This window comes from Carya illinoinensis, chromosome 14, assembly GCF_018687715.1.
Source record: "Carya illinoinensis cultivar Pawnee chromosome 14, C.illinoinensisPawnee_v1, whole genome shotgun sequence".
NCBI classification, from domain to species: domain Eukaryota; kingdom Viridiplantae; phylum Streptophyta; class Magnoliopsida; order Fagales; family Juglandaceae; genus Carya; species Carya illinoinensis.
In genome coordinates this window covers 13443563-13462930 of record NC_056765.1, presented here as the reverse complement: position 1 = coordinate 13462930, position 19368 = coordinate 13443563, and the positions used below count along the sequence as shown (strand labels likewise).

At 35.7% G+C, this 19368-nt stretch overlaps 1 protein-coding gene across 2 annotated transcripts; it reads right to left on the bottom strand.

Annotated features, from left to right (window-relative positions):
* Positions 1-13739: 13739 nt before the first annotated feature.
* Positions 13740-17060, bottom strand: LOC122293990 (putative UPF0481 protein At3g02645). 2 transcript variants are annotated; one of them, XM_043102459.1, is made up of 3 exons: positions 15231-17060; positions 14403-14443; positions 13740-14092 (listed from the first exon to the last, which is right to left on the bottom strand). In XM_043102459.1, the coding sequence occupies exons 1-3, from the start codon at positions 16960-16962 to the stop codon at positions 14078-14080; spliced, it is 1788 nt and encodes a 595-aa protein (XP_042958393.1). In that variant the 5' UTR covers positions 16963-17060; the 3' UTR covers positions 13740-14077. The 2 variants fall into 2 exon arrangements, with proteins under 2 accessions (XP_042958393.1, XP_042958394.1); XM_043102460.1 differs by lacking the exon at positions 14403-14443.
* Positions 17061-19368: the final 2308 nt, after the last annotated feature.

The window sequence follows — 19368 nt, the reverse complement described above, 5'->3', positions numbered from 1 at the left end:
GAATTTTTTTATATTTTTTGAATTGAGATTTAGAGGTTGTTTGGATAATGAGATGAGATAAGATAATTTTAGATGAAATTTAAATAAAATATTATTATAATATTATTTTTTAATATTATTATTATTTTGAGATTTAAAAAAATTGAATTGAAATTTAAAAAAGTTAAATTATTTATTATATTTTATGTGAAAATTAAAAAAAATTATAATAATAATATGAAATGAGATGAGTTAAGAGTATTTTTCAAAACGGCTTCTTACTCTTTTACAAATAGAATGTGTGAAAATTGTTTATTTAAAACTTATACAAATCATTTTAGACTGTCTTTACAAGAAAGATATTTTATAAAAATAAATCTATAAATTAATATAATTTTACGATTAAATCTAATATTTAATAAAAAAATTCATATATTAATGTATAAATTTATTTTTTATAAAATTTAATTAAAACATTTTCTTTTTACAAGACACTGCAAAAGCAAAACTGACGTTAATTTATGGTAAAATATTTTTATTACATATATATTTTTACTAAATTATAAAAGGACATGCATCTCATATCAAAGAATATTTAGCAAGTCTTTTTACTAAAATATTTTTATATGCTTCTTTGCATTTAGTACGGTTTGCAATAGCATTTATTTTTGCAGAGAAATCTGATGGGTCGAGCACATTCTCTCAATTTCGGCCTATGGATAAAGAACAATCAATCAATATGAACTTTTTATTCAGGGATGATTATCATCCAAGTTCTCAAGGTTCGGAACTTTTTAAATTAATTCTTAAAACTAGGTGGTTATTTAAAAAAATGACTGCTATAGTTATAAAGACATTATATAAAATAATCTTTTAAATTAACGTAATTTTATATGATTTGTTATATTTAATTTATAATAAAAATAATTTTACAATCTAATAAATTATTTGAAAATAAGCCAGTTTGTTAAATTATTTTCATATAATTTATTTGTGATTAAAATATGACAAATATGACAATTAGGTACTTAATATAACCTATAGCCATATAAATGATAAATTGTTGTTGGTATGTATTGATGCAATTATTAGTTGTGCTTGCAACGCTTCTACGGTAACCAGAGATTAGAGCAGAGACAGCTCATTATAAATTGAGACTTAAGGTAAAATTTAAGTAAGACATTCTTAACTATAATATAATAAAATACAAATTATTATACTGAATATTGTAATTTTGTGTCTCAATTTAGCAAGATCTTAGAAAACTTATTTAAAAATATAAATTATTCATTGTATTAAATATTAAACTTAGTATCATGGGGCCTTGAATACATTGAAAAATATAAAAATTATTTAAATTTTTATTTAATGAAATGGTTTCTATATTATTTCTAAAAAAAATTAATGTAAAGATAGATAACACTCATTTTGAAAAAAAAAAAATAAGGGATCCATCATTAAGAAAAGTAATTTTTTCATATGAGTTTATATTTATTCACTTTTCTCAAAAGGAATATGTAGCGATTGCACATTCTATAACTGTAAATATAATTTTTCTAAAAATTAAAATAAAAATAATTCTCACTTAATTTTGGGGCCTTGCATAGGATGGATCTTTAGACAATGGCCTAAGTGGCCTTGCCCTTGAGCCGACTCTGGATTAGAGAAATAATTTCGGGTGATCCTAGCGAGGGATGCTTCATATAGTTAAATTAGAAAAGATATAATCTCTTACGTTGTGTTTGGATAGTGAAATGATCTCAGATATTCTGTGAATAGTAAGTAATAAAAAAATAATAAAAAAATTTTGAATAGTAGTAAATAGTAATACAAATAAATAAATAAATAATAAATAAATACTTCACAACCCAAACAAGATATCAATCTTTTAATTTGGTAGTATGTACATGGAGGTGTAAGGTTTAAGGTGTCACACGTAATGAAGTCTTTCTTGTGGATACGAAACCGGACATAATAGTGTCTCGCCAGTGAAAATATCTTTATGGGACCTATTTTATTAGCGTGAATTTTTCATGAGATAAGCTTTCTTGGGCAAGGTTCCCTACCAGCCACAAATGATTCTTTGTATTATCCTATGATCTCCAAATGATGCGTTTTATTTAGTTTCAACGCTTACTCGCCTTATATCATGTATGATTAGTTGTACTGCATAAGTTCTCTTTGTTATTATTATAATCTAATGGTAATTGAGGAATTTGTATATGGCCTCTGCTAGCCCTCTTCTGATTGAGCATGATATTGAGATTTGATTCAATATATATACTTATGATAAGGAGTATTATTGTTAAGGACGTGTTTCACCATCATCTATGCAACTGTTAACTTGGCAAATAGTAAGAAAACTTTGGTGGGATGCACCTGAGAATACTCTGATACTTAAATCAGTACAATATCTCTTAAAAATATATAATTCAACTTATTCTCATTTTTGGGAGTTACCTGGTATATATAGGGGGTATCTATTAGACTGGATCATCCTTGTATGAGATCACTATCCTGTGATGTTTATCCTGTGCTGTGTTTATCCTTACGTAACTGAAACAATCACGTACGTGCATGAAACTTGCTTCTTCCCGAATAAGGTGGCATGTAGTGTGCAGGTCCTGTTGGGTTTTTCAGTTCAAGCCTGCTTATAGATGACTTTCATACTGGGCTTCAATACGAAATGGGTCATCTAGCTATTTCGCTAATTCCCTTCACTCCATGGCGTAGGGAATTTTAATTTGATAGCTTTTCAAAAACACTTTTTTGATCATCATGTACTTTTTTTTTTTTTGCTCATACCTTGCCATGGGCTTCATTTTTCTTCCAAGCCTTGTTTTCAAATAGTTGCAAGCCCATTTGCCAACCGCTATGTACTTCTCTATTCCTTCACATTTTCAGAAATCGAAGAGTCCCTCATGATTAACTATTAACGTTGCATCGGTAAGGATTCCATGTGACAGTTACCTTTCTGCTCCCATGTCAGGTTATGATGCCTATGGCTGGCGTTTTGTATTCGCCCCTTTTAAATTCCCGTCTACCATTCTTGCTCATTCTTTCTTTTACTACTTTCCGTATTTTCATTCTAACCCGTGCTTGTCCTTGTTCTTATTTCTTGGCGTCTGCCAATCTTGTATCACCTAGTTCCTTGCCATATTTCTTCCCAAGATTCCATGGCTGAATACGGCGGCAGTTCTGAGCAACTTTCCCCTACACCAGAAATCCCAATCTTCAATGGGTATGGGTGGCATTCTACATTGCGACAAAAGCATCTTCCATCAATTAGGGAGGAATATCGCATCCTTGAGGATGCGATGCTGGATGTTCCTTTGTCTGGGAGCTGCGACAACGAAGGGTTCGCCTGCAAAGTGACCCTAACCACCTCTCTTTTGTTTCACGGTCTGAGACTTCCTTTTTGTCTCCCTCTTCATGACATTTTAGACTTTCTGGGTTAGGCGCCTGCTCAACTCCATCCCTTCATACTGAGGGCCTTTCTTTGTGCCTGCATGGTTTTTTGCATGGCTTTAGAACTCCTTAGGGACATTTGCCCTGATTAGACTGCTTGAAATTTTTTGTCTTTTTATAATGTGAGGCCCACCACCAAGGGCAATATTGTTAGCTTTCACAAGAAAGACAAAGGGCAAACGTTGGCCCGATTTGAGACTTGGCATTCAAATGACAAAAATTGGACGAGTAGGTTCTTCTTTATCACTGGCCAAGGTTGGGAGTTTCCCGCCTCTAAGGCTTGTTTAAGAGATTTTCCAGTTAGGGCAATTTGGGACGTTCTTTCTGATGATAAGAGTTTGTGAGTGAACATGGAGCCTTTATCAATTTGAAAACTAGCTCAAATTGAAATCGTCCACTCTTGGACTCAGGCTCACCCTGACTGGCTTTAGACTGATTTCCTATTGATGCCCCCCCACATTGACTGGTTCTTGATTTCCCCCAACCGCTCCCATGTTCAGGGGTACTCATTCATGATTTCTGCCACAATTCTTCCTCCCAGCCTTGGCAGGCCTTTAGAGAAAGGCAAGAAAGACAGCCAAGCCATGCAAGAGAAGAAGGAGAAGAATAGGCCGTTCGAAGAAGAAAAAGGCGAAGAGAAGAAGGAGAAGAAGAGTAAGAAAAATAGAGAGGAGAAGAAAGAAATAAAAGAAAGAAAAGAAAAGGAGAAAAAAGAAAATAAAAAAAAGAAAAAGTGTAACAGCCCGCTAGAAATTCAATTGTGAAATTTCTATTAACTTTAGGAATCTCGTGAAAAACCCATAAGTTTTCACGAATCCATTAATCGTATAGGTTTTTGTCTAACTACATAGTTAGTGTTATTATTTACTATGGTATCAGAAGTATATTTTTGATTATTGGAGATAGTTAGAAGTGTCAAAATGTATTATGGTTTGTGCCATTAGACTCGGAGGGTTATTTAAAGTCTTATGGCGCAATAACATTTTTTCATATTTTCGGACAAAACGTTTGTTCAAAACTGTAGATATTATTGGATAAAAAGAAATATCTTGAGGTAATTTTCGTGAATATTATTGGGTAAAAATATTTTGAGTTGATTTTTATAGATATTATTAGATAAAAATATCTTAAGTTGATTTTTGTAGATATTATTGGATAGAATATTATGAGATAATCTTTTATAGATATTTTGGGTAGGAGAAAACCACACTTAACTCTCAACTCCAGTCTTATCACCTCCCTTATCTCGTCCATAAATGTGTCCAGCCAGCACCCATGAACTTATCTTCAATTACTCCTTCTAATAAAAGATTATCAAACACTCTCTCTCGGACAGATTTTAGGAGATCTTTTGCATGCCCATTTCGAAGCTATTGTAAGTGTTTTATCATAAAGTCTCCTTCATATAAGTTGTTCCTTTTTGAGTCTAGTTTACATGGATATCTTATTTGCCCCATTTGAAGATCATTTTGTCAGTCAAATATTGTGTAAACTATAGAAAGGTCATTCTGGGAGATAAACTGGAGAATATGTTATAGTTTGGAGTTTTTGACCAAGCTAATGGATAGATATTGGTCCGAAATTTTTATGGAGTATTGTTAACATGTATATGTGACTATTGGTTGAGGATTTTTGCATGATTAAAGGTTTTGATGAAAGATGTTCTTAGATTTAGAAACTTAGAAACTGGAAGAGGAAAAACAGTTTCTGTTTTGAGAAAGTTTAACTCTTTGGTGGTCTAAACCTATTCTAATGACTTTGATAATTTTATTGGAGGATCCTAAACATCTTATATACATGTTATATTATTATTTTGAAGATATTTGATATTAGTTTCAAAGATATGAAATTTTATGCAAAGAGATATTCAAATAAGTCAAAGTGTGGATATTCTTGGCTAAATTTATGTTTTGGTTAATTTCTAACCATATGATCTTGAATTAGAAGCTTATATATGTTTTAGGACATCTTTTTAAACCATGTGATGGTTTGGTTTGAAGATCATATATTTATAAGTCATAGATCAAGAGATTTATCAAAACTAGTTGAGTGAAAAGTTTATGTTTTTGGACTAAGTGTAAAACCAAAAACTCCAAATATTATTTTGTGATTTTGGTGACTTTAGTTTGATGATTTAAAGCATGGTTGATGTTAGGATGATATTATGAATATGTTAGAAGTAAGATTTGATTTTTTGAAATTCTTGGAGATGTTTTGATTTAAGGTCAAAACTTGTGATTCAAGTGCTTGGATCTTTTTACAAAAAAGTTTGGTGTTGATTATTAGCTTTTTCTAAATGGATGTTTTAAGTATGGTTTTGAACTTAGGATTGGAAGATGTTTGTTGCAAAATTTTGGTTTAAGCATGAGTTTTGAAGTTGGAAGGAATTGCAACAAAAATAAAGGGAAATGACCTATGGATGTTTCGACCATAGTGTGTTCTTCATAGTTGTGTTTTGTTTTAAATTTTTCTAAGTTGATATTTAAGTTTAGGATAAGATTTACATGAGGAATGTAAATTTTGGAAACTTTTGGAGTTAGTATGCAAAATCCTTAAGTTATGGGTAAAACGGTCATTTTCCCACATGTAGAGAGTAAAATGAAAATTTTATTCTTTAAGTTAGTATTTTCCATATTTCAAATTATTAGTGATTTAGTTCTAACTTTTAGAATCACTAATTACAGTTCCTCGTGATCGCACTTGAAGTTTTATAAGAAACGCGGAAATCGAGGTAAGTTAGCTTTTAACTTACTAGCAGTCTACTGTGTATGTGTGCTAAGTAAAAGAATTACAGTGTATGTATGTATGTTATCATATATGTCATGCCATGCCAAGTTATCATGTAATTGTCTATTATACAGAATTTATTCTGTCATCAATTTTTATCTGTTACACAATATATTCTGTCATGTATTACTATACATTACAAATATGTCATGCTAAATATGTTGTTTGTTATATGTTATGCTATGTTACGAAATGTTACTATCTCAAGTTGGTTATGTATTTCAAATTATGTTCAAGTCACGTTATGTTACGTCAGGGTTTCAGTCCTTTCATATTCCAGTCACGTTTCATCTTGAGTATATTCAGTTTATGTAGAATACATGGGGCCACAACAACTGTGGAGTATGTATTTAACTGCATAGTGATGTATAGAATACATGGGGCTACAACAACTGTGGAGTATGTATTTACACATAGAATACATGGGGCCACAACAACTGTGGAGTATGTATTTTTAATGTTAAGTCAAGTTTGTGTAGAATACATGAGGCCACAACAACTGTGGAGTATGTATTTACACGTAGAATACATGGGGCCACAACAACTGTGGAGTATGTATTTTTCATGTTAATTCAAGTTTCAGAGCAAGTTCATGCTAAGTCAAGTTTCAGATCAAGTTCATGTCAAGTCAAGTTCAGTTCATGATTCAATTTAAGCTATGTCAATTATGCTATGTTGTACGCTAAGTTATGCTTTAATTGCTTATAAATTTGATTATACTTTTATGCTTTTACTGTCATACATGCATCATTAGTCTGTATGGAAGTTTTTTGTTAACTTGCTGAGATTTGTAATCAAATCTCACTGTGGTAGTCCCAACTACCATTCCCCCCGAATGGTAGATCTTGTTACAGGACCTGAAGGAGGATCAGGAGCTGACCAACTAGACACAGTCGACTGAACGACGGTGCGTCGTTAATGTTAATATAGTAGTTAAATTACTACTTGTACGATGGAGTTGCATCTCCAATACTTTTGGATCATAACTATTTTGGAATAGTGTTGTGATCTTAGTTATTCAATGGATCTTTATGTATTAAGTATGTTTCAAGTATTGGGATATTTTCAGTTTGGTGTATAGTATTGCTAAAGAAAAAAATTATCCGCTGCGAATATTGCATAATGTTAGATGCATGTTAGGATTATTGCATCTTATATGTCATGAACGGGGGCAGGTAACCTTGTGTTGCATGTCTCGACGCTTCAAATGTCCGTCCGATCCCAAACGGAATTTGGGGGCGTCTCAAAAAGGGCCTTGTAGAGGACACTTCTCCTCCTATGCCCAAGCAAAAGAAAATCTTGGTGCTTTTAGAGGGTGACCTCGCCCAGGCTCTTAGCCCTCTAGCCCCTGCCAAACTTCCTGTAGCTGGTAGGTCTTTTTTATAGTAGCATTCTCCCGGATTGGAAGATGTTGAGGGTTTGAAAACTTGGCTCTCTCAGATTTGGCTGCCACCTTCGAACTTGACCCCCCAACTGGCGTGCACCCTAGTGTCCAGCCCCATCTTCAAATTCCCCATCTTTGACAACCTAGTGGGGGAAGGTGAGTTGGACCCTGAAGTTGCGGCCACCCTCAATCTGAATTCTGACCCGGGCAAGGAGATTTGCTCGCTTATGGTGGGAGATCACGTCCCCTTCTCGCCTGAGAGCGCTCGTGAAGGGACAACGAGTATTCCACCTACTAACGGGGCGGATAAAGCTCCCGCCCAGACTAGAGACTTGGATGGCGTGGTCGAGGGCATGCCACCTCAACATGAAGATAAAAGGCGATGAGATGGATGCCAACTCACTCCTCCCAAAGGCCCTGCCAATCACTGTCTCTGGGGGTAATACTCCCTCGTTGCCTGCTAGTGGTGAGTGTCTCTTGCTTCCTCCTCCATCCGCCCCATCTTTTGGCAGAGATACTGAATCCCTCCTTCTTAAGGGATTGAGTGGTACATTGGGAGAAGCACCCGCCTACTCGAGGCTGACTTGGCATACACTAGGACCTCCCTCTCATCTTCAAACTTTGGAAGTCCCCTAGAAGGGATGGTGGACTCAATGCCAAGGGTAGACCAAACCTTTTTGCTAGGGATGTTCCGAAACCCTGAAGAGATCTTTGGCAGGGAGGTTAATGGTGGGGACTCCTCTTCCTTCGCCAATGCCCAAGCTGAGGCCACCGCCCAAATGGCTAGCCGCCTGAAGGATTGGCTTTTTGAGGTATCACCAGCAATCGACCTTCTCTTCCTTTCTCTTTTCAAGTTTTCATGTATTTTCTTACTTGAACACTTTTTTTTTAATTAATTACTTTTATAGGGCATTAACAATTTGGTGGTGTGGATCTTGGCAGATTGGGCCCGCCTTAAAGATGAGGCTAGAGAGCAGCAAAAGCTTTGCTACATCGTCAAGCTTGCTTTTGAGAAATGGTGGGTGGACTGATCGGAGCTGGAGACTCTAGCAGAGAAAAAGAAGGAGTTGGAGATGCTGCTAGAGCAGTCGGAAGGCTACTCCCACTCCTTGCAAGGCAACATGGAGATTTTGGAAGGCGAAGTCCTTGAGCTCTGCAATGCTGCTCGCCATGCCCAAGAGGCGAAGACTAGACTTCACCTTAAGGCTTCTTCAATCAAAAAGGGACTCTACAAAGTTCCAACTTGCTGACGCTCGGAGAGGCTTCGAAATGGACCTCGCCCTCCTTAACTTTAAGCTGCTTGCTTGCAACGAGGAGTTGGATTCAACCTGCGAGGATTTGGACCACTAGCAAAAATGCAGCAAGGGGCTAGCTCAAGAGTTGGAGGTTGCCAAGGAGAAGAATCACTGCACTGCTCTTGATCTTTCGGAGGCATGAGGGACCTTAGAAGAACTCCAGAGGCATCATCAGCAATACAAGGATAGTCGCAAGGATTCAGACGAGGAGCTTAGGAAGTCCAACCTGGTTTTCCTTGCCAAGGACCGGCAGTTGACCAAGAAAAGGGAGGAACTAGCTGCTGCCGAGGCATAAATTGCCCGCTTGCGCTGCCAACTAGTCCTAGCCCCTACTACTAGGGATTGTGCATTCGCCTATGGTTGTGTTGCTGGCATCCTAAGGCTATGGTCCTGCCTTCTGACCTACTTTGGTACAGGCCTCGAGAATCTAGATTGGGACCTGTTCATTGCTAAAACTGCTCCGTGTTGCCATGTTGACACTTTTGGGTGGGATGAGATGCCAGACGCCTTCATAGGCAAACCTCCACTACCACCTCCCGTCCCCTAGCTTTCTCCATATGGCCTTCCTTTCTCTTTTTTTTGGAAGCTTATTTATTGTATTTTTATTTCTTTTATCATTTTGTACCAATAATAAACTTCTATGATAATTGTACATTAATTTTCCTGCTACGCATTCCTAGCCGTTCTTTTTAATTGATTCGCTCGCTCTTGATTTTCTTTTTTGTAAGTTGATGATGCTTGTGATGGGTACCTTAGGAAGAGGTGTGGTCTAAGGACCACACCACTCATTTTTTCATGACACTATTAGCTGCTAAGGCTTATCATACGTGTTTAAGGGTGGCGTGGTCTGATGATCTCTATGTCCTTTTTACATGGCATCACAAGCTGCTAAGGTTTGTAATAGGTGTCTAAGGGTGGTGTGGTCTGGTGACCTCCGTGCCCTTTTTATATGACACCGCAAGCAACAAAGGCTTGTCATAGGTGTCTAAGGGTGGCATGGTCTGGTGACTTCTGCTCCCTTTTTACATGGCACCACAAGCTGCTAAGTCTTGTCATAAGTGTCTAAGGATGGCATCTGGTAACCTCCACGCCCTCTTTAAATTGTACCGCAAGCTGCTAAGGCATGTCATAGATGTTTAAGGGTGGTGTGGTTTGGTGACCTCCATACCCTTTTTACATGGCACCGCAAGCTGCTAAAGCTTGTCATAGATGTCTAAGGGTGGCATGGTTTGGTGACCTCCATGCCCTTTTTACATGGCACCGCAAACTGCTAAGACTTGTCATAGATGTTTAAGGGTGGCGTGGTCTGGTGACCTCTACGCCCTTTTTACATGACACCACAAGCTGTTAAGCCTTGTTATATGTGTTTAAGGGTGGCGTGGTCTGGTGACCTCTGCTCCCTTTTAATATGGCACCACAAGCTATTAAGGCTTGTCATAGGTGTCTAAGAGTGGTGTGATTTGGTGATCTTAACGCCATTTTTACATTTTCCATAGCGCGCTTGCTTAATTTTGTACAGATGTGTGCTTGAGATGGTTGAGTGTTGGTCTTCCTAATATTGTGTTGTAGAAAGACAAGGCTTTTACTACCAAGAAGTCAGTTACAGTGGTGGCTTTCCGAGTCCCAGTTCCCACAGTTACAGGGAGTGTAATAGCCCCAACAAGTTGTATTGTATCTCCAGAAAAACCCTTCAGTGGTGTTGGGGAGGGCCTTAATTTATTTTCATTGATACCCATTTTGATGAATGCTTCCTATAACAGTATATCTGCAGAGCTTCTATTATCAATTAGTACCCGCCTGGTTGTGAAGTTTGCTATCACAAGGTTGACCACTAGAGGATCATCATGAGGATACAACACTCCTTCCCGGTCCTCCTCCCCAAATGACATTGTCATCTGGTTACTAAGCCTCTAGTGCTTAGGGGCTCTGTTTGTCACATTTACCTCTTCATACTGTATCCTTTGTGCCTATGCCTTCCTACTATATGTGGATACGCCTCTCCCAACAAAATCCCCTGCTATTGTCTGAATCTCTCTTATAGGCACTCTATTCTTATCGCCCTTTGAGGGCACCTGTCCTTGTCATTTGGGCAGACCTCAGTTCCGTATTGTCATTGTTGCTCAGGGCTATTACTCCTTCTAGTACCTCGCCTGGACTCATGGTGTCTCCTAGGTTTTGAGCGTTCTGCTATCATTCGTTTTGCCAGCTTAGTTACTCTTTTCTTCATAGTTGTGCAGTCCTTAGTCCAGTGTGACACTGTTTGGTGGTACTTGCAGTAGCGACTGCCTGCCTTAAGTTGATGTCGTTCTTTACTCTCATTTTCTTCTTCCCGTACATTTAGATTGCTATGCATTAATCTTGGGTTGTGAGTTGGTTGTCTTTCTTTCCTCCTTACTTGTTAACTCGCACTAGTTTTTATGTCAACCTGCTTGCTCCTTTGTTCAACCTTATTGTTGTCCTTTCGAGGATTCAGTAGAGCCTACAATGTATCTTCAGCATTAACGAAATCATCCACCCTATCTATGAACTTCCTAAGGTTGGAAGGAGCCTTTCTTGCTAGCTCTTCTGTAAAGGGACTTTGTGGCCATATTTAGCCTAAGAGGGTAGCGAGGGAAATTTTTTCATTCTGGTCATCTGTTGTTAACCTTTCTTTGTTGAAGCAGGTAAGGTAGGTCTTCAAGTTCTTATCTTCTTTTTGTTTTACTATTATCAGGTAGGTGGCTAGGCGCCGACGCCTCCTGCTGGGCATAAATTGGGTTAATAATTGTTTAGCCAACTCCTTGAAACTGCTTATTGACTTTGGGGTTCTGAACCACCCTCATGCTGTTGCTTTTAGGGTCAAAGGAAAAGCTCAGCATGCAATCTCCCTTGGAAAACCATGGAGCGTGATGTGAGATTTGAAGTTCTCCAAATAGTCTACTGGATCTTTGGACCCATCATACACGTCTATCTGGGGTACCTTGAATTTTGGTGGAAGTGGCATGACCATAATCTGTTCGCTATATGGTAGGTCAGTTTGGTTTAGTGAGCATTCTACCGAGGAAGATCCCCCCATTCTTCTCGCCATTGCTTCGTACTTTCCTGCTAGTTCTTTCAATTCATCGTGCATCTTCTTTTTCTCCGTCTTCCCTAGGTTTGACTCTACATTGCACTGGGTCTCTCCTTTACCTTGCTTACTTTGACCGGGTACAATGTCGCTGTGACTGGGTACGGTGATGTCATTAGATTCACTATTCTTTCGCCTCAAATCGTCATTTTCTTTCTTCAGGATTTCTATGGCCTGTAAAGCTTTCTTCAGCTTCTCCTCAATTTTTGGTAGTCGTGCTTCCATGGCTGTTGGCAGTATCTCCATCTCTTGGTTTGCTAATGAATGTGTTGCAGTCGGCATGTGAGAACTACGTTAGTCTGTAACGAGAGACCAAATTCAGATCCCACAGACAACATCAATGTTAAGGACGTGTCCCACCACTGTCTATGCAACAAGCAAGAAAACTCCAGTGGAATGCACCTAATAATACTCTGATGCTTGAGTCAATATAATATCTCTTAAAAGTATATAATTCAACTTATTCTCGTTTTTGGGAGTTACCTGGTGTATATAGGAGGTATCTGTCAGATTGGATCATCCTTGTATGAGATCACTACTTATGATGTTTATCCTATGCTATGTTTATCTTTACATAGCTAAAATAGTCACGTACGTGCATGAAACTTGCTTCTTGTCGAATAAGGTGGCATGTAGTGTGCAAATCCTTATTGGGCCTTTCGTTCAAGCCTACTTATAGATGACTTTCATATGGGCTTTAATATGAAATGGGCCATCCAATTATTGTCATGAATATTATTCATTATGATCATTTTAATTATCATTATTTTATTATTTCATGATATGATATTAAATTATTGGTATATAAGTAAAATATCATAAATAATTTTTAATAATTTAATATCACTTATTAATGACAATAATGTCGATAGAATAATATTTTTTTTTATTCTATTGTTAATTGAAAAAATTTAAAATAAGGCACTCCAAATCTCGAGCTTGTAGATACATGTATAGAAGTTGTCCAAATATTTTTCTAGGGAGGGAGGAAGGGAGTGAGAGAGTGCAACTTCCTGAATTGATATAAAAGAAACAATACTACATATAGTTGTGGAGTAGACAAGTGCCGTATAATTCTTTTGAATCTCTTATTTATTCACATTTTTTAAAATAATTATGTGATATTTGAGCATTCTTACAAATGCCATTTTTCAATTTAAAAAGCTTAAAAGTGCTATAAGGGGGGGAAAAAAATTTGAGAGTCCACTTTTTTAAAAAAATCGAATCGAATATTTTATTAAAAAAGTTCCTATAAATAATTGTATATTTTTAAAAACTATCATAACTAATTTTAAAAATATTTTAGATGCGTGTATATCAAATTATAAATAATTTTTTAATTGTAAACCGTATAATAAAATTCTACAATTAAAAAATACTTAAATAAAATAAATTTATTTTTTTACCACAATTCCAAAGAGAGCGCTTAATAATTATCATAATGGGACGTTATCACAAAGACTTTTGCAAACTAAGAATATACAAGACTACAAAAGCTTCAGGTTTTATCAAAACGTTATAACAAGAAGATGTGCATATCTGATGGAAAAAATTTAATTGTAAGTATAATTGTGTATTAATATTTATATTAATTTAATATGATTGATTAAAAAATAAATTTTATTAAAAATAATATTAATTTAAATTTTAAATATAAAAAAATTAATATTAATACACAAATTAATATGTGACTTTATTTTTATGTAATAAAACTCATACATAAGACGTGCTAGTCATGATCACATTCTATTAATTCATTCGTCCACGAGTATACGAGGATGGCCATCAAGACAGCCATTCGCAGCAACGACACGAATGCTACAGCACACACTCCGTACATACTTAACTCAGAAGAGAAAAAGAAAAAAAAAAAAAAAAAAACCCAGAGACTACTTACCCTTTTTATAATTTAATACAACCACTTAAAAACCAAAGGCTTGAACTCTTGACTTTGTGCATTGCTTCTGTAGATAAACAATATTAGCGGTCCATCATCTGCCTGTCCTTCTCAAACGAAATTTCCCAGCACCTTCCTTCAGGGTAGCTAAGTCGGAGGGGTTAAAGATGGTCTACCTGAAAATTATTATTAAACGAAAAGGAATGAGATTCATCATTATTTAAACTCGTTACATTCGAGGAGATGAGATGCTTTAAACAAAAAGAAATCATACATATTATACAATGTATAGAGAAAATAATCAAAGATTAGGTAGCTAACTAGGCCGATGATCAAGATCATAAAAAAAGTCTAATTTGGTCGTGTACATGAGATTTTCAAGGCGTCTGATGAATGAGATTTTCACATCCACTACTTCTAAAGTTATTAATATTTGAAGAAATAAATAAGACATGAGGAACACAGAAAGAGTCAGATAGATCGTACATTTGGTAACAAAGGCATGTTGTTGAACCCGCACATAGAACCTACATGTACACACCAATAAAGTTGAAATGATTAACGTCAGATCTTGAAAATCTGAGCCAGGTACTGTCTTCCATGCGCCCATAAAACAAGAGGAGACGAAGAAAAACTTGGACAAAAAGAAATCAAGTACAAGGCTGAGAAGAGGAGAAGTGCCTTCCTCCTCCTTTGCTACAGAGCTTTAGACAGAGAGTACATTTGGGATTGTTTTAATTAAAGAAAGTAAAATAATAAATATAAAATTATTTTTACGTTTTTTATATTATTATATTGGGATTTCTTACTTTATATTTTATTTAAATACTTTCATTTTATAACATGATTGTATAAAAGAATAGTGATATAGTTACTGCTCTATCCATTCATCACTCAAATTCATTTTAAGTTTTTTTTTTTTTATCATTTTCTTTTAATTATTTTTTAATATTTTTAATCACTGAGAAAAAATTAAAAAAAAATATAACTTTACTACTACTCACTCTCTTAATTATTAAGTAAAATAAAAAATTAAAAAATTTAATTTTTAAGGCAATGAATAGATAGTTATTAAGATTTGAAATAGAGTAATATTAAATATAATTATGAATTGTATAAATACTGTATATTTATTTTTTTTTTTAAAAAGAGATATATAATTTTTTAATATAAATTTTATATTTTTTTATTTTTTTATGTACCGCTTACATACTAATTTATAATTATAAATATCATTTATCGAACGTTTGGTTGAGCATATTTAACTTAAAATTACAGGGAGTATATATAAACAAGATCCGGAAGCGGGCATACCTGATGAAAGCAGCTGAGAAGAGGTACGCGTACTGGAGAAGGAAACTAATTTGCTCGGCACAAAGCTGATAATACTCCCACAAAAGGATTTGCTCTTCTCGAATACAAGCGGATAGCCGTAGACCGAGCCAAACAGGTAGAGAGCCACAACCAACCAGAGCAGGATTGTCACAAAAAGCTTGAGAATCTGCTTTATGAATTTCCGAACCTTGATTTTCAGTAGACCATTGTAGTAGTGGTTAATGTCTCTCATGACCCAGTTGAAATGATCAGCTCGTTCCTGTGCCGAGAAAGGGGGCTCCCTCATTCCACTAAAGATTTTCGCAACCTCGTCATCCTTCATGTACCGAGCAGTTTCTAGAATATCATGATCCCTAAGTACCTTCACATCCTTGCCAGTTTTGACCAGCCCACTCATCAATTGAATGTACTCCCGAATGTACTCCCTAAAAACCCAACGCGAGGAGACTTCAGGCTTGAACATGACTTCGTATGCCATTAAGTTTCTAATAATTACCTCTGAGTTTGCATTCACTTTAATGACCGGGAGCTTAACCGAAGCTGTTTCACGCTTAAACCGAACGTGTCTGATGTGATCCGGGGAGAATTTCACTCCAACATCAGACAGCTTTGATGCTGTAGGCATCAAGTTTTCCTGATCTCCAACCCCAGCTTTGTAGGATAGATAAAGTAGCAAAGACCACGGTAGACCAAGCAAAACTTTTACCAACTCAATCAGTTTTTTTAGTTCTTCTGGCAGAGGAAGACCTGAGAGAATATCCAAGACTCCGGTTGGCCCCAGTTGTAGATATTCTACAGAAACATCATCTTTTTTTTTCTCATCCTTTTTTGACTCTTCTTTTTTCCTTTCTTTTTTATCTCTTCCTTCTTTGTCGATTAATATTTCCAATTCGTGCTCTGTGAGCGTGATCAAGTGGTACAGAAGATCCAACATATGAGTGCGCTTTAAAGCCATGGAATCCGGGTATTTATTCACCACTTTGAATGGAGAGAGTGCTTTACAATAACCCAACAATAATCGAGGAAGATTTTTCTCAATGATTAGTTGCTCCGAGCATTCCATTTGCAAGATATGTTTCAGTACAAAAATCGGAATTTGGTTTTGAAGCATCATCGTATCCCCAGCTAGGATCTCATCCCTGTGGAATCTGCTCATATCTGTTTGGGCTAATAAGCCAAGCAAAGTATCCGAAGGGGTTAGAGCATCATTATATCTGCTACGGTGACAAAGCAACGCAAACAAAAACAAACCGTCTATAGCCATTGTGCATGCTATCCTCTCGTCCCCATCAGTCAAGTACATCTGGTAACAAGCGCGGATGGATGGCAGTAGCTTCAAGAGTCCCCGAATGAGTTTTTGGAACTCAATATGATTGAATTTATCATGAATGTTCCTCGCTATACCAACCTTGTCCATATCATGCAGTGGTGACCTGAAATGATAGAGGGGTCCTAAGCCTATAACCTTAGGGGAGTAAGCTTCTGGCTTGGAGGTGCTTAGAAACCTGGGCACAGAGAAGACACAAACTGGAGGAATTTCAATGCCATGATTGCTTCCGAATATGTCAACGATAGAAGTGACAAATGGATCTTGCAGTCCAACATCGTTGCCATTGGCAGATGGATCTTGCAGTACTTCATTAGTATCGGTGCCATTGGCAGATGGATGTTGCGCATGCTCATGCTGATCAAGGCTTGAACTTGAGGCCATATTGGTTAGGCTACCACGCACGTAGAAGTTTGTTTCAAGCCAATTGTTGTGCAACGCATGATCACAAGTTCTTTAGTTGCGCTTTATAGCCAACTACTACGCACGTAGAAGTATGATAAGTCGTAAAGATCATGGGCAATTACGTAATGGAGTAGTTGGGATGGTAAATCATAGGCGCATGCGTTTGACAAAATTACAGGCAGTTTTTAATTTCAGAAATGATTTGTGCAGTCGGGAAATGCAGTCGGTGTGCAGTCGGCTGTAAAAAAAAAATTAATACGGGACCTATATGAAAAAAAAAAATTATTTTTATAACTTTTTATAATTCATGTAGGTCCCCCTGAATATAAAATAATTTTTTTGTAATTTTTTTTATTTATTCCGTACAGCCGACTGCACGCCGACTGCATTTCCCGACTGTATGTAGCAAAGCCCTTTTAATTTAGGTCGGTGCTAGAATGCGCCCTGCTTTGACCGCTGATCGTATCGATTAGCACAAATTTTTTTTATTTTTTAATTTTTTTTTACTTTTATGTTTTTTAATATATTTAAACATTTTTAAAAAATAAAAAAATATATCAATATATTAAAAGTTATTTCTTTAATCATTAAATAAAAAAAATTAAATACATTAGCAATTAAAATAAGAAAATAAATTTAAGAAACATACTAACATTTTCCTTTATTTTATAAGTAAATAACGAATTTATACGAGAAGAAAAAAAAAAAAAACCCAAAGACTACATACCCTTTTTAATCAAAAAAAAAAAAAAAAACCAAAGATTGAAGAGTTGAATCCAAAATCTCTCCGCTTTAAACGACATCTAATTAGGTTGTACATTAACATCAACAGGCTTGAGCACTAGGATATGGTTATCAAATAACCAATATCTACCATGCTCTCTATTTGTCACTGTAGAATATTGCAGCACACACTATACACTTAATTCATCAGCAAAAAGAAAAAAAAAAAGAAAAAGATAAAACAAAACAAACAAACAAACCAAAGACTACCGCGCACGCGTGCCCTTTTTAATATTTAATATACCCACTAAAAACCGAAGACTTGACTCTGACTTTGTGCATTGCTTCTGTAGATAAACAATATTATTAGTGGGCCATCATCTGCCTGTGCTCCTCAAACAAATTTCCCAGCACCTTCCTGCAGGCTGGTGGCGTACCTGAAAATTATTATTAAACGAACAGTAATGAGATTCCTCATTATTTAAACTCATTACATTATTCGAGGAGATAAGATGCTCGAAACAAAAGAAATCATACATATTATACAATGTATAAAGAAAATAATAAAAGATTAGCTAGGTAGCTAGGCTGATGATCTGGATAAAAAGAGTCCAATTTTTAAAAAAGCACCCAATTGAATATTTTATTAAAAAACTCCTACAGATCATGACTGTTAAAGCAGTACTAATATAGAAAGTTCTACATATTTTTCTAGCACAATTCCCCACAGTACTAGTATAGAATAGACAGCTTTATAATTGAGCTTCACATTATCTAAAAGCGGTATTAATTGTTATAAATTATCTTAAATTGTATGATTACATTTATCTAATCGTTAAATGCATAGTACATAGTACTAACATAGTACCAGTATAGTGAGTTAGCCGATATATGCATAGTATATAATGCTAGCATAGTACTAACATAGTGAGTTGACCGACATATGCTTAATACATAATGCTAGCATAGTACTAGCATAGTGAGTTGGCCGACATATGCATAGTACATAATGCGAGCATAGTGAGCAAGCATAGTCCCCTTTGTATGTTTATATATATCGTTGAATTTTTAAAAAAATTCATAAATTTCATAATCTTTCTGAACTCTATCTCTTTCTCTCTCCTTTTAAAAGTTTTATAACACGTTATGACTCTCTCTTTTCTATGATTTTATAACACGTTATCAGCATGAAAGTTCTGACGATTTTGAAACTAGTAGTCCTCTACTTCAAGTAAGTTTTTCAATATATTTTTATATTCCTGATTTATATATGTAAAAAATGTCAAATCTTACAAAATTAGAATTCGTTGCTCTTGACATTTCTGGAAAAAATTATTTATCTTGGATCCTTAATGCTGAGATCCATCTGGATGCGATGAACCTGGGAGATACAATTAAAGAAGGAAATCAAGGGTCCCTGCAGGACTGTGCTAAGGCAATGATTTTCCTTCGGCACCATCTTCATGAAGAATTAAAAACTGAGTATTTAACGGTGAAAGATCCACTTATTTTGTGGAATGATTTAAGGGAGAGATATGAACACCAGAAAACTGTAATCCTCCCAAAAGCTCGTCATGATTGGATGCACCTGAAGTTGCAAAATTTCAAGAGTGTTAGTGAGTATAACTCTGCACTCTTTAAAATTAGTTCGCTATTGAAATT

What these genes read in the sequence shown, in the direction of transcription:
- LOC122293990 (XM_043102459.1), bottom strand. Translation starts at nt 16,962, where the DNA reads ATGGCCTCAAGTTCAAGCCTTGATCAGCATGAGCATGCGCAACATCCA. An exon ending in TTCTCAGCTGCTTTCATCAG is followed by an intron (nt 14,444 to 15,230) that starts GTATGCCCGCTT and finishes GTGTACATGTAG; the next exon opens with GTTCTATGTGCGGGTTCAAC.